This window comes from Aptenodytes forsteri, unplaced genomic scaffold (genome assembly GCF_000699145.1).
Source record: "Aptenodytes forsteri isolate BGI_AS27 unplaced genomic scaffold, ASM69914v1 Scaffold105, whole genome shotgun sequence".
Taxonomy (NCBI): Eukaryota; Metazoa; Chordata; class Aves; order Sphenisciformes; family Spheniscidae; genus Aptenodytes; species Aptenodytes forsteri.
This window is the reverse complement of record NW_008796112.1, coordinates 53,443-68,580: the sequence shown is the minus strand read 5'-3', so window position 1 is coordinate 68,580 and position 15,138 is coordinate 53,443. Positions and strand designations below refer to the sequence as shown.

The following is a 15,138-nucleotide window of genomic DNA, read 5'->3' as shown; positions in this document are numbered from 1 at the left end:
CTTCTAAAAAGCACGACACAAACTGAAAACACACGTTTGTTGTTCCTAAAGTGTCATGAGGGGATGATACAACTGGTTTGAGCCCAGTCAGTAACCAAGACTGAGTTACTCTCTCCATAGGCATAACTTCCAAGAAATTAGAACTTGCTACAATATTTGTTGATCCAAGTCACATACACACCATGCAAACACCACATAGATATAATAAAACTCCTACAAAGAGAGTTTTTGCTTCCAAAAGATACTGAATCAGTCAATGCAATACTCAAAACACCCTTGGCACCCCACACAAAATCCAGCATCCCACAGTATCCCCTAGCAGATGCAAAATCAAGTTGCCCTCTTCAAATACATACATTCACTTCACATCGAAGAGAAGGATTTGATCTTGGAGCTTCTCAAGTTCTTAATGCCATTCCTTTGGGATATCAAGTGATTTCAAGTGATCACATGGTTCTGTTTGCAATGACTCAGTATCTAAGGGTTTTCTAAGGGTTTGAAAACTCCTAGTTTTCCAGAAAATGAAAGTACTCATTACTAATATTGAGAAATTCTTTTCAAGCTCATATAAAGTGCTTTTCCCCCTTTTTTTATTTTTAAAGGAAAAAAAGCCCAAGAGTTGTAAACTCAGTTACCAACAAAGGCCAAAATAAGGGGGGCAAAACTTCACCATGGAAGGATCTGGAAGTGTATGATTTCAACACATCCATGGTAGTATAGATAAATGAACAAAATTACTGCTGCGTGACCCAGTATCAGTTCACGTCAAGATAAAATGACAATTTTACAGCCTCTATAGACTTAAAAAAAAAAAAAATCACAAACACCACACTATGTAAGAAGCCCTGTCATCTACATACTTCAGCAAGCAGACTGTATCCAAACAGCACCATAAGCAGCAGAGATTCTGAGAAAAAGGTTCTCCTGGGACTCATGAGCAACGGTTGAAAGACAAGATGAAATAAAAAAGAAATCAAAAAGAAAGCAACAATCAAAGATGGATGCATGGGGATGAAAACAGAAAAAAAGAGGAAAAAAAAGAGTACTCAAACGACACTGGACACGAGTCAAAAAAGCATAACCATAAGAGGAACATTAAGTCCAATAACAAACACAACCTGTCTTTAGAACAGCATCTTTTAAAGACACCTTCATAAGATAGACGGGAAAAGCATTTATTCTGGGGCATAGGAATCGTAAGTACAGAGGTTGTCAAGTCTTATGTTCAACTACCAGTGAAAGCTTTAAAATCCCAGCATACAGAGATCATTCTGCTCCAGGTCTACCCTCCAAGCTCTCAACTAGCAAGAGCGAGGGGATTTCCTGATGTAATCTTTGGATCAGTGTGTTGAATGATTCTGGATCAAGCCAGAAGTGCAAAATACCTGTATAGCAGAAAATACAAATATCTAAAACTGACGCTAGACTTACCCCAAAGATCATCCAACTAAGTAGGAGTTCAGTGTATTCCTCCTTCAAAATACAGGTGAGGAGATAAAACAACAAGGACTGGAACGGTAAGAAGATAAGAGGACTAGAGCACTAAATGCGCAAAAGAAATAAAAGTATGAGAAAAAAAATGCAGATAGCCAGTAGAAAAATGGACAAAACAGATTTCTTGTGAACAGTATCTCTCTAGAGAATCATTAAAGAGTCATGGCATACATAAAATGCAATAGTGATTCCTATTAGGACCCAGAGATCTGTTGTTCTGAAATCATTCTGGTTTAGTGCTAGATAAACTTCACATGAAGAAAAAAAACTAAGTCAGAAAACAACTTTTACTGCTTACACAGAAAAGAAAAAACAACAACATAACAATCCAGTTGCTTTGATCTTTACAACAAACCAGTCCTCCTCTCAATGGGGAGTCCCCATTCACCTTCTCACTGAAAAGGGCTAAGGCAGCTGGACACTGACATTTAGTGACAGAGCTCATCTTGAGAATACAGAGTACAAAAAAAAAAAAGTCATGCCAAAACAAAAACAAAGCTACATATCGGGAGTCAGGCAACCCAAGGCAAATGTTCCAGTTTCAGGAGCTACCTACAACCTCCTCCTCAGCTGCAGCCTAGGAGAGCAGTGGCACCCTGAGCCTGACACTACTACAGAACACTGAACAGCAGGGCTGCGAGGCCAAAGGCCACACCTGGTAAGGAAGGAAAGAGAGGTCCCCTCCTAATAACAAACCTAAAAGGAAAACTGAAGCTGGAACAACTGAGGTGGGTCCGGTGGAAGGAAGGCAGAAATGAACAAAAAGCACCATCACCAAAGGGAGCTCCATACTGCGTTTTCACAGTAAACAGAGCAGTTTTTGGCATACAGCCATGATCTCAACCATATAAAATACCAATTCGCTACCGTAACTAGGAATGTTTTTCCTTCTCTCCCCACCCACTATTAGTGTTAGCACAAAAGGACTCAAGAGTATCTTCTTAGGGTACAGAAGTAGCTAAGAAGTGTTTTGCCACCTGTGGTTTCACACCATACAACCAAGTCTTTCGAAACACACACAGAGCTTTCGACTGTTTTTAAAATTGCACTCAGACTGCAATTGCTAAATTTAGCCACTAGATGGTGATAGAAAGCTGTTTAACTAACCCTAACGTTGTGCACAAGAGGAAATTAAAACCCCTAGTCATCAGACTCAGAAACATGCCACAGCTCTGACCGCAGAGCCATTCCCCTCCTCTCCTCAGCACTTCACAGACTGTTTCCTCAGTGGCCAGGGAGAACTGTTCTTGAGGTGCAAACTCGCAGCCGGCCTGAGAACTATGTAATAAGCCAGTAGTGAAGACAATAATTTACTAGTTGTTTTTTTCCCCAAAGCTCATATACTTCTTTCAGAGCAACTACAGATCAGTAAAAAGTTTAAGATCACATCAAACTGCTCTCAAATTCACTGTATCCGCCTCATGAGCTGTACAAAAAAAAAAGCAAGAATATATTGTGCATTTGTTCCATGCTAGCTCAAGAACATAACATCATTTTCATTGTACTGTTTTCCATGAACAACACATTTTCATTGAGATTCAAGCTGGCTGCAAGATGGATATCAAAGTTCTACAGAATTAGAACTTAAAAGTCTTATTTAAGTCATGAAGAGTTGACTATATCTTCACATGAGAAACCATTGCAGTATCACCGCTTAATGACAACATTCGATGTTCCCTTGAAAAATCGTGCCAGGATGCCACAATTTTATCATTGGATGAAGTTTTGTTCCAAGTCAAAATTTAGCAGGCTGAAAATTCATTCTACTCTATCAGCCACCATATGGCACAGCACCAAAATGCTTCTAAAGCAGCCATTTCCAACAAACCTGTTAGAAAATATGAAAAAGAATGCTCTCTAGCATCGTGAGCTTGTACAGTATCTCTACAAAACAAGATAATATTAATAAAAGATATATTTGGTGTCCGAGTCCTAAACTATTTCAAGTCTAAGTAATTTGGATAAAATCAGCCACCACTGGAAACAACATTTATCACAAGTACTACATTAGCTCACTGAACTCAACATAAACATAATGGATGAAAACACCACGTTTCACAGAAAGCTAGAAATTCCAGTTGAGACAACTCCAGAACTGCAAGCCTCAGGAAGAGCTAGAGACAAAAAAAAAAAACCCACACACCAAACCCTAAACAGATAGGTTTAGCTGACTAAAAAACTAAAGACAAAATCCTTACCATATTTTAACCACAAAATCCACGGTTGCCATGCTCACTACCGTTATCATCACCACTGTTTTTTTTCCCTGGGCCTAAGAGCAGCATTCTGCTCCCACAGGCAGAACAACAAAAAAAAAAAAAAACACCACACACAAACCCCCCCCCACACACACACACACACACACCACACTGGACAGGCCAATATGGTCACCAGGTTACAGTCAATGCTGAAATTAATCTGCAGTTTCTCTTTCATACTTAGCTGGACACTAAAGTTTAAAAACTTTTAATTTAAAAAGGAACTCATATTAAGAAAAATCAATTGTAAGAGAAGCACATTAGAATCTACCATTCAAATGAGCACTCCTAATGGAAGTAAAATGTAACTTCAGTACCACAGATTTTCAGTTTGATGATGGCCTAGGTAACAATCTGAATTTTTTTTTAGAAAATTGTACATTATCCTGTCCAAAGCACTACTGTAACTACAGTTACAGTGCTCTCTTTAAGCATTATCTCCCTTAGCCTTGAAACAGGCATCCCACATTCCTTTCCCATTCCCCTCCTCCATCCACTGTACGCAAACACCAGTGGTTCCACCTCCTGTTCTACTGGAGAGCAAACTGGCAACAGCATTGTAATGTGCCCCCCCAAGACTTAGAAGACCTTCCAGAAAACCCAATTTTTAAAAACAGACTTTTAAAAATTTATCTCATTACATGGTTACACTGAAAATTAATAGCATCAGGAAGCAAAAAAAGTAGAAAAATTAAGAGGTTGGCTGCCTACATACTTCCTGAAATCTCATACCACAGAGATTTCAGATCCAAAGTTTGTATTTCAGAGTCTGTATCCAAAGCAAGCATTAGAGGAGGTAACCTCTGTAAGCCAGGTGAAAGACTAGAAATTTTCTTTCAAAGGGGAAAAGAAAACGGGGGGAAAAAAAAAAAAACACACAAAAAAAAAGGCTTGGGCTGTTGAGAGAGACCCTGCAGGTAGTTCAAGTCAAGTTTGTTTTTCACATGGTCCTTGGAAGATGCTAGTTAAACAGGATTTAAGGTGCCATCAAGTATTTTTATAACTTATAAAAGGAAGGTTTCTTGTCAGTCTTAGCTTTATCATTATGCAGGGTTTCTTCAGCTAAGTTAGTTAAACATCTGCTCCCTTCCCACCATCTTTTCAATGCTCATTGAAAACTCACTGGCACTTCAGCCCTCTGCAACGGCTACAGAAACATCTAGTTCTGCCAATTCTTTATCATAACTATATGTAACTAACTATACAATTAAAGGTTATTAGTAAAACTATTATTAAAGAACATCAGTAATATTTTAATACGTATATAATTTACTTTTCAATGGCTTTTTGTCAGCATATACTCTGCTAAACCTCTCCCTGCAATTCCCCTTGTAATTCTATCACCTGAGGGACTCAATGTTGCCATTTCTTCACTGTGTTAGGTCAATTTGATTATCCTTAACCTATAAGGTCATCTTGTCTTTTGGAATTCCAACAGTCACCCTGAATACATTGCCAAAATACCCAAACTTGACTTAGCTCTGCACCAGGAGACCAAGACAGTTGTCAAAACTATGCTGCCAAGAAAAAGGTAACAGCAGATTCCCAGCCTCTAAATTCAGGCCTGAAGAAGAGGTTTAGAGCTAAACTGAGTTTGGATAGTTTGCCCATTTGCAGCTGACAGTGTGAAGAACATCAAGAATGTAGAGATATAACATCATTTCCTGAGCAGTAAGATTTCATGGCTCACTAAAAGCAGTACTGTTGTACTGTATTTTGAAAAACCCTACTATCCTGAAGAAGAAAAAAGTAGGTCCATTAATTCCCTCACTTCGACATCAAGAGATTTCACATCACCTTAATTACTTTGCCCACCGTTTATCTGAATTTGGCATGTTTCAAAACAGTTCTAGTGATATATGGACCAACACATGTTTACAATAATTGAAGCCTTCTTAACATTTCAAATTCATAAAGCATATGTGCAATGTATATAAGTTAACTTACCACACAGACTCCATGAACTCAGGATAAAGAGTTTTATAGTCATTTTCAAAATCAATCCAGCGTCCTAATCTGGTAACACTCAACTGTTAAGAAACAAACACACAGCTTGAAAGGCATCTTAACATTAAAGATCATGATACTTTTCCAATATTTATTCTGTAAAACAGCTTGATTTTTAAGTGTAGTGTTTGTCCCACATCAGTGAAACATCTATGAAGTATTTTAGCCTGACAATAGTTCCAAACAGTGTATTTAAACAGGCAAAAATAAGCAAAGAATGAAACCGTGTACATAATTGTTTAGAACTAAGGTCACACAACAGGCAAATGTGTTCAATGATACCAAACAGAAATGGTGGATCATTTGGATCATTCATCAAATAGAAATGGTGGATCATTCAAGGCTCAGCCGAGGTTCAAACGCCTGAAAATTGCTTTTGATTACAGTGGTCTTGGGTCTATTTTTAAAACTACTCATTGCAGAGACCGTCAAAATCCAGAACACAGTCTATCAGCTTTCAGTTATGTGAAAACATGATGTAATTCAAAGACAAAGAAATGCTGAAAGAAATTGATATGTCACAAGAAGTTATCAAAACTATTTCAGGGCCAACTGCCGCTTTTGACTTCCCAAAGCTATGACAGGGCTGCCAAAGGCCACGAGACTGACAGGTGTTAGTCCCTGTCTCAGGACAGATTATGGTCACATCCATTGGCACAGAATACGAAAACTAATGCGTAATAAGCTAGCTATGGGATTCACTTGGACAAGTGGTACCCTCTTGCTAATTTCACAGCTATCAGAACCCCTAGCTCTGCAAATAACCAAGCCCAGAGACACCTGTCCCGATACTGTTAGACCATACTGAATGTCAAACTAGTGAAGTGAAAACAAATACTGAACGTCAAACTAGTATAGCGAAGACAAAGCAAATGAGTTCTCTCACCTCTATTTTCACATAACACCTGAGCTCCTGAAATATATCAGTTTTGATTCTGACCTTTAAGCCACTCTGACATTGCACTATTAAGATCCAAAGCCTAGGACTGATTAGTACAAGAATCCACAAAGTTGGAATATTATGTTTCGTCTCAGCACTGAAAGATCTTACACATCCAAGGAACCTTTTATATTTCTTCATAAGGTTCAAACATCTGCTAGCCACTCCAGACAGAAAATAAACACTATCTCCAATAGGAATGCTGGGAATTCCTCTCCTAACACTATCCCAAAATATCTGAATTTATTACCAGCCCAATCACAGACAGGATATTTAAATGAATCTCATTATTTTTTATTAATAATCTAAAATATGTCTGTGTGTGGAAATACACACATATACATGCACAGGTTTATGCACAAAACAAAATACAAAATCCATCTACCATCCAGAAGACTAGGTATTTGGACTAATCAGCACTGCAAAAAGAGCAGTTGCTGAAGACACAGCAAGTTAAAAGGAACAACTATGGAAAAGAAAACACGAACCAGAATGAACCTTGTTATTTTTATTTCTAAAAGCAACAAAGAATAATTGATGATGTTTTTGAAATACAAAATTTCAGGGTATAGATGAATGATTGTACATTTGAAAAAAAACAAACTCTGTGCTTTTCATCCAGCCACTCGCTTAGATTTAGGCCACAGCTATTCTAACAAAGGCAGCTGTAGTTTCTTCGGATACTGGCCGTAACTTCAAAATGCTCCCAAGGGCAAGAGGCAAGTGATACTCAAGTAAGAAATTGCTATTTCAATCAAAAGAAATATAGCAGGACTAGAGAACATACAGAGCACTGTGATGGGGTAGAACAGCTTCTGCATGAGGAAAAACTAAAGAGTTAGGACTATTCTGCCTAGAAAAAGAAACAACTGATGGCGAAGATAGAGGTTTACTAAAAATCATATTATAGAAGAACTACAGTTCTTCAAACTAGGTGTAGGAATGCCTTGATACAGACTGTTTAGAGGCCATCAGTATACCTAGATTCAAAATGTAGCTAGATAAATTCATGAGGGGGAAAAAAAAAAAATCTGTTACGGATTATAAACTAGGGAAAAAAAAAAAATCCTTTGGCCTAGGAAGGCCTTGTGCCACAAAGGCTGAAAAAACGTGGTCTGTTCTTCCATTCTTCCTTCGGCACTTGCTATTGCATGTTGTCACTGTAATATAGTGGCACAGCTAGGAAAGCACCTGGGCCACTCCTCAGCTCCAGAAAGCCACAGAAAAGAGTCATCACTTCACAGACATATCAGACTGAGAGCAAATACAAAGTACTGGGCTAAATGTACTTTATTCTGGCCACACTGCTAAGGACAAAAATAAGGAGCATCAGGTTCTATGCGCAGGATGAATATTATTCGGAGTTAGAAAAAAACCTGTGCATCTCTTAAGAAAATATCTAACCCATCTACTTGGAACAGCTCTCCAACCTCCAGAGTCTGCACAGACCAATGCTCCCCGTATCACTATATTCATGGGATGCAAAGTTTAGACCAATATTCTCTTGGAAGACGGAGGGTTTACCCACCCCTATTCTGACACAAGATCAGATGCTAGAACTTCTGCTGTTCCAGAAATACAACCTATAGTCCTACACTCTGGCAATGAAAAGACTGAAAAGTGAGCAGGGGGGTGGGGAGAGGGGGGCAGAGAAGCAGGGAGGTTAGTGTGCATTTCCTTCATTGGTTCCATTTGAAAACCAAAGTCAGATCTTGCTTTCAGTTTTCTACAAGAGAAGACATGAAGAAAGAGATAACTTGTTCAGTGTATCTAGTTAGACACTCTGAGCTCCAGGTTACCTTAAAGTAACCTTCTCTTGACATCACAGCAGTCTCCCTGTTCTGGGACACAATGTTGTTCTTTTTGTTCCCCTTTCAGGATCACCAGCTAAAGACATGAGACTTACGCATATAATCAAATAGACAGAAGGATGAAGTTCCCCCCAGCTGAAAGGCTTCCGCACACATACTATTAGAAATGTACAGCAGAATATGCACCGAGTCTTTACTTACCTCCCATTCCTTCGAGTATCTCATCACAATTCCTCTGCATTGGTTGTTGTATTCTTCAATCCCCATCTTCGCCACGTCCTCTGGCCCTTTAATGCCTAAGGTCTTGTCAATCTCATATTCCTGGGAGCATTGAGAACAACCAGACAAAAAAAAAAAAACACATGCCGTCATCAAAAGCTTTCAGGATTTCTCTGGATACTTTATTTATGTTCTACGCATTCTAATGCGGCTAAAGGGCCTCCTTTATCCTTTTGAGATTCCATGAGTATTGCACCTGAATTAAGCAGATATTTCAAAGGATAACCCTGGTATGATTGTTTCTTTACTATCTTTAGAAAAAGAAAAAAAACATTTTCTGAAATACATACCAAATAAATACATGTTTATAGTAATGGACAGAGTGCCTGAAGAAGGGACCAGTAGGAAGCACCTGAAATTACCACACAGGCAAAAGCCAGAGCAACACACTGGACAAAGAACTTCCATTCCTCTTTTAGCAACAAAGCCGGGCATAAGAGCAATAGAAACATGATTGATAAGCGGGTAACAACATGGAAAGAGGAACCAACAGAAGAATCTGTAGGCAGACATGTTACACATACCACAGGCAAGCCATGGCAATCCCAGCCAAATCTTCTGTCAACATGAAAACCACTCTGATGAGCAAATCTGGTTACTATGTCTTTAATGGTTCCTGCAAGAATATGGCCATAGTGTGGAAGCCCAGTAGCAAATGGAGGGCCATCATAGAAGTTAAACCTAAAACACAAGACAACATTCTTAATTAAATCAAAAAAACTGAGAATCAAATCTTCAAACAGGGTGAGTGTATCTGTATACTTATGCTTCTTATGTCTTACTAGGACAACATCAATTTCTTCCTCTTCTATTATCATTCAGCACAGGCATCATGTTGGCAGTGGGACTAAGGGGAACATTTCAACTCATTCAGTTCTTACTGAATGCCAGTTCTACTATGATTACTACCAAAAACGCCAGCGTGCTGTTCCACAGCTGGCAGACATAGGAAAGAGCTGTCCTTGCTTACCTGCAGACTTCTTTTATAAACCCACCAAGGGGAAATCACAGGTTTATTACTACTGTTTGTACACTGTTGATTCTTCACAAAGTGAAATATAAACAATAACTAACATAACTGCAACATTAGCCAAAACTGCTATCTACAAAGGCAGCAGCTCTTGTTAACAGGACTGAGGCAAAAAAAAAGTAACTACAGCTAAGCCAACCTTGCACTGTCACACACAGTTGCTACAGCTTTTAGCAGATTCTTACCTAGGTCTATTCTTTGATTGCTTTAGGCATTCCTGGAAACAACTGAGATTTTTCCAGAGCTCCAATATCTTCTCTTCCTCATTTGGGAAAGTTATGTTTTCTGGAACTTGATGAACCATTCTTTCCCAGCAACAACCAAGTAGAGAAAAGAATAAATATTGAACAGAAGTGAGAAAAAAAACGATTTCATGAAGACAATTTATTGTCTTACAAATCCATGTCACCAAACCACACCTCAGTTTTTCAAAGAGCTTGATTCAGTGTAGACATGGAAGCAAGCACTACATTCTAAAAAAAAGCCTAATAATTTTGACAGACTACCACCAAAATTTTGTAACAGGAAAAGGATTCTCCATTCACTCAACTAGTGTCATTCATTTTTTTACTACGCTTTTATTTTTGTTTCCTATAGAAAACAGTCAAAGGGCAAATTATTTTTTGGTTACAAGTTTAGGGTTTGGTTGGGTTTGTTTTTTTTTTAGGAAAAGTTTCCAAGTTCAAACTGACCTTTCAGCATCAGTTTGTGAACTAGTGAGACTTACTTTAAGTGCAGGAGCTAAAACTAGTGAAGAGGCAGCTCCTTTTCACTGTACACCTATTCCCACCATTTAAAGGTTTAAAACGGCGTTTTTCCATCTAGCTAGGCCACCATTCTCAGATGCTCCTAAAAGCAGCTAGGCTTCAGATAGCATAGTCGAAACACATTGCAATGAAAGATGAACATGTGGGGAAGAATTCGAACAAACAGATGAGGAAAAAGATCAGAGACCTCAACTGTGCATCCTGAAAAGCTCTAGCTTCCAGAGTACTGGCAAAACTACTAGTCTCTTTCTAGTCTCTTTTTTTTTTCCTCTTCAGTTTTACAGGTATGTCAAAACTAAGCTACAAGGGGCTACTTCTTGCTGGCCATTTCCTGAAGGTCTGTTTTCATTTGGTGGGTTTTGGCCACAAGAGCCCAAAGCCATTCTTCAATTCTAGGTAAGTCAACAAAAATCACTACAAGCAAAATTATGTGCGAGCTTTCTTCACAACACAGGGAAGAGAATTCTCAACATCATTAGAAATACACAATAGAGCTGCCTGGTGTTCCAGACCTGCTACAAGATTCAAAGCGGTCACATTTCAACAAAAGGCTACAGCAAGCACTAAGCAAAAGCTCTGTGGAATAGGGATATTTAAGACAGGAGTTCCATAACAGAAGAAAACTGGTTATGAAGGTTATAACAAATGACTGCAGAGAAGAAACAGCTTCTCCCACCTCTAACTTTAGTGATGCTGCTCCTTAGCACTTACACCAAAACGAGCTGAGTACTACACGTTAGCCTCGAGTTTTGCTTAGCATTGTAGAATTACAAGCAATGGCACAAGGACTGAGTCTTCGGATTTACTGAGGTTTGTCAAATAGCAACTATAAGCAGCAACAAATGCAAACGCATGAAGACAATACTTCAAGTTACAGGAGACACACTGCTTGGTAGCGCTAAAGTTCCAAAACATTTACTTAAATGAAACCCAGAACACCATAGAACTTGCTAGCTCAATGCTTGAACCCGTATGAAAAAACGTGCCCCAAGATGAAACCTACAGACAAATTCCACCATTCATAATTTTTGTATTAATGACAGATCATTCTCCCCACTAATAAACCTGAATTATCAAATAAGACAAGAAATGCATGGTACCACAACCTGGTACACAGGTGACACAGCAGCTGGAGGGGAAATCACGAGCTGACAAGGAGCACATGGACAGGGCCTGGATGTATTCTTAAAAAGGTAATAACCAGTCTTAGCACATTAAGTTACAGTACATGCAACTTGTACAAGAGTTTTCATCATCGTATCTCAAAGCACTCAACAAAGCACTAATTAGACCATGCCACTTCTCAGTAATTTGATCACAGCGCCGGAGACAATGGAGATGATAAAAGAATTCAGCCTTAAAGCTTATTTCCTGCAAGCCAGCTGACTTGAGAAGAGGACTAAGGATCCACACATTTAACTTAGATAAAGCTCAGCCTTCGCAATTTAGTAATAACTGCAAAGGTTTTGGCAACTGGCTCAGCTGTCAAGTCCCCATAATCTAATAAATTAAATACATGTTTAAGGTTTAGTCTGTAACTGTGACCGGGCTATGGAAGCTGCTCACATATCACAGACTCCATGCGTAAATCACAGTATCACTTTTGGCCCATTTCTACCAACTGAAGCACTGTATGCACAAACCAGTGTCCAGTAACCACAGGGCACAAATTCATAGACACTCTTATCAATATTACAAGAGAAGTTTATTATGTCAGAATTCGGAAAAAAAAAATTACTGATGAGAATTAATATGTAACAGTCACTACAGGTCAGTTTTTTCAAGTTACAGAACTGAATTTTAAACTGATTGACTTAAAAGACAAGCCACGTTTAAAAATCTATCTATGGCTCAACCTCAGCTGAGCAAAAAGCAAAGACTTCTGTGTTCAGTAAAAGCATAATCAGTTTACAGACCGAGATAGGAATAATTCCATATACCTACAGCAAAAAAAGTTCATTACTATAAACAACCTAGGTATTTTAAATCAGAAATAATCAAGGACAACTCATTACTTTCAACACAGACTGAGTGAAAACATCACAAATTATGTTACAGACATTATTACACAAATGCATCTAATAAAACAACACTTTTGGACAAGACTGCAAATTTACACACAGATTAGTAAACACAAGGGTTGGTTTTTTTTTTGCTTTCTTGTTTCTCTATTTATTTTCTGCTTACAAGAAGTATTAAAGTTTAAGTCAATGCACCGCTAGGGAACTTTTTTTTTTTTAAGTACACTCACTTTTTCTAAAAGATAATAACATTCAATAGGAAAGGCGTCAAAGTTTGTAGATTGTACTACAGCAGTCTCAAACTTATGCTGGGCTTTTTATCTAGAAGAAAAAATAAACAAGCATTAAAACCATAAAAGCAAGTCAGAATGTGGTTTTTTGCATATTAAGACAAAAAAAAAAATCAATATTTATCAATAAAAATGCCACTATGAAGGAAGTGAACCAGTATTTCAGAAATGCGTTGGCCTTAACCTATATCACATATAGATAGATGATTAAAACAAAGTAGACTTCAAGATATTACTCATTTTGTTGACTGAGAAACTGAAAAGATAAAAGAACCAGTATGAACTAAAAGCTCACAAAAGGTCTCCTAATTTCAAGGGGTTTATGATCAGTCTCTTATCCTTGTTCCAGTCACCTTCCCCCACAAACTATTCTATATGAGACCTATGCACAAACTTCCCTCCGTCGACTAGGAGGAGCCTCCTTTCTCCATCTACAGATGCCTTCCCCAAAGTTAAACAACACGTTATTTTACATACACACAGAACTACGCTCCCCATTTCTGCCTTTTTAGGTACTGAGCTTTGAGGCAAGGCAATTTCTGGGGGAACAATATTCAAAACTGTTCATCTGGTAATCAAAAGCATCCATTTCTAGAACAGATGGAAAAAAACAAGTTTAAAATAAAAGGAAGGATGGGTGGCAACAGAAGGCTAAGCTCCAGAACAAATGTTGCTTCTGAAAATCTTGTGCTAATGCCTTACATAGGGAATAAGATTGCAACACTAATCAAAGACCTGAGAACAGGTTGGGTGGGGGAATCATGCACACCTACTGTAACTAGCACTTTACATGAACCACCAAATAGTTGGATATGCAAGAATAAACTTATTTAAAAAAAAAAAAAAGCAACCAGTTTTCTTCTCCAAAAGGCCATAAAGCTGCCACCCTCATGGCCAGTCGCCCTAACACCACAATTTCTAAGTGTAATGACTTCAGGGAAAAATTTAAAACATGGTTTTCTTCACAAAAGTTTTGGTTTTGATGGTAACATAGAAAATTTATATTTACACCTTATTCATAGCACGCTGCTAACGGCCTGATTATTCCACTACTCTATTTGATGGGGCACGAAACTGAGGAGTTACAGACTTTTCTTACTAAAAAATATGCCTCAAAGCGAGCAGCTCAGAAAACTAAACTGGGAAACTAGGAAGCAACAGTTTCTAATTTCTAAACAGGTAAATGAAGTCTACTCAAGCTGAGCCGGATACTTGAGGATGGGTTAGGGGAAGTGTATCAAGCATAATTCATCTCAACATATCACTCAAGATGAAACAGTACCGGAGATGGACCACAGCCCATCTGACCCTCAACAAGGAGTGTTTCTTTTTATGCTGAAAAGCCAATTAAAAGATTGCTAAAACAGTGAGCGGACTCATAAATTAATACCATGTTTAGACACAAATATATTACATACTATGCAAGAACTCAGTTTTACCCTATGTCTTATAATCTCTTAAGCAGACTTTTCTGTTGTCTTCATACTACCTTGATTAAAAGCGTAAAATTTGTCATTATGCAAAAAAACCTAGGTTATTTTGAAATAACTTTGAACTATGTATTTAAAAAAATCAGAAGGTACTGTCAGTTGAGTTAGCAAACGCTGCTGTTATGTGCCAGCTAAATTCTGCTATTACCTGACAGTCGCTTCCTAAGCACATCACCGACAAAACTGAAAAAATATGCTTTCTTCAGTTTCCAGAAGGCTCCTGGGGGGGGATGGTGGAGCCAACATTTGCTGAAGATGGAAACATCAAATCCACCACAGCTACACCAATCAAAAGCGAGCCTTCCTCAAAAATCTCCCCCCTGTTAGAAGGATGCTGAAGTGGAATGCTTAAGACATATTACACATCGCAAGGCATCTTAGGTTCTTCGTTCAACTAATTAATGAAATTAAGCCTTGATGGGTACTAAACTCTGCAATAAGGGAACTGGTTAACCTTTAATAAGTACCCGTTTTAAGTGATCGCTAAATTCCAGAAAAAGCAAAGAATCTGTATAGCACCCAGCAAAATCTAAGAGTAAAATATCTTACACATAAACATGACGTTATACATAGAAAACACGTTAGCTCTAACGCCTGAAAAGGCGCTAATAACGTCAAAACCCAGCAGCGGAGCAGCCAGCCCGGCCGCTTCCCCGTTAAGGCGCTCCAGGGCTCCGGGCGGTGACAGGACAGGCGCCAGCCGGGCCACAAACCGCGCCGGGCGACCCGCCGCTGACCGGCGCGGGGGGAG

The 15,138-nt window shown here is 38.6% G+C and overlaps 1 protein-coding gene across 1 annotated transcript in view; it reads right to left on the bottom strand.

The window, feature by feature from the left end:
* Positions 1 to 12,930, bottom strand: part of IARS (isoleucyl-tRNA synthetase) — a 113,340-nt gene extending 100,410 nt beyond the window's left edge. Inside the window, exons 1-5 of the mRNA XM_009287042.2 lie at positions 12,838 to 12,930; positions 10,005 to 10,124; positions 9,314 to 9,470; positions 8,712 to 8,831; positions 5,700 to 5,782 (exon numbers count right to left, since the gene is read on the bottom strand). Of these exons, the coding sequence (XP_009285317.1) occupies positions 5,700 to 5,782; positions 8,712 to 8,831; positions 9,314 to 9,470; positions 10,005 to 10,123 (479 nt within the window). The 5' untranslated portion in view covers position 10,124; positions 12,838 to 12,930. The remainder of the gene's footprint in view (positions 1 to 5,699; positions 5,783 to 8,711; positions 8,832 to 9,313; positions 9,471 to 10,004; positions 10,125 to 12,837) is intronic.
* Between the last annotated feature and the right edge of the window lie 2,208 nt (positions 12,931 to 15,138).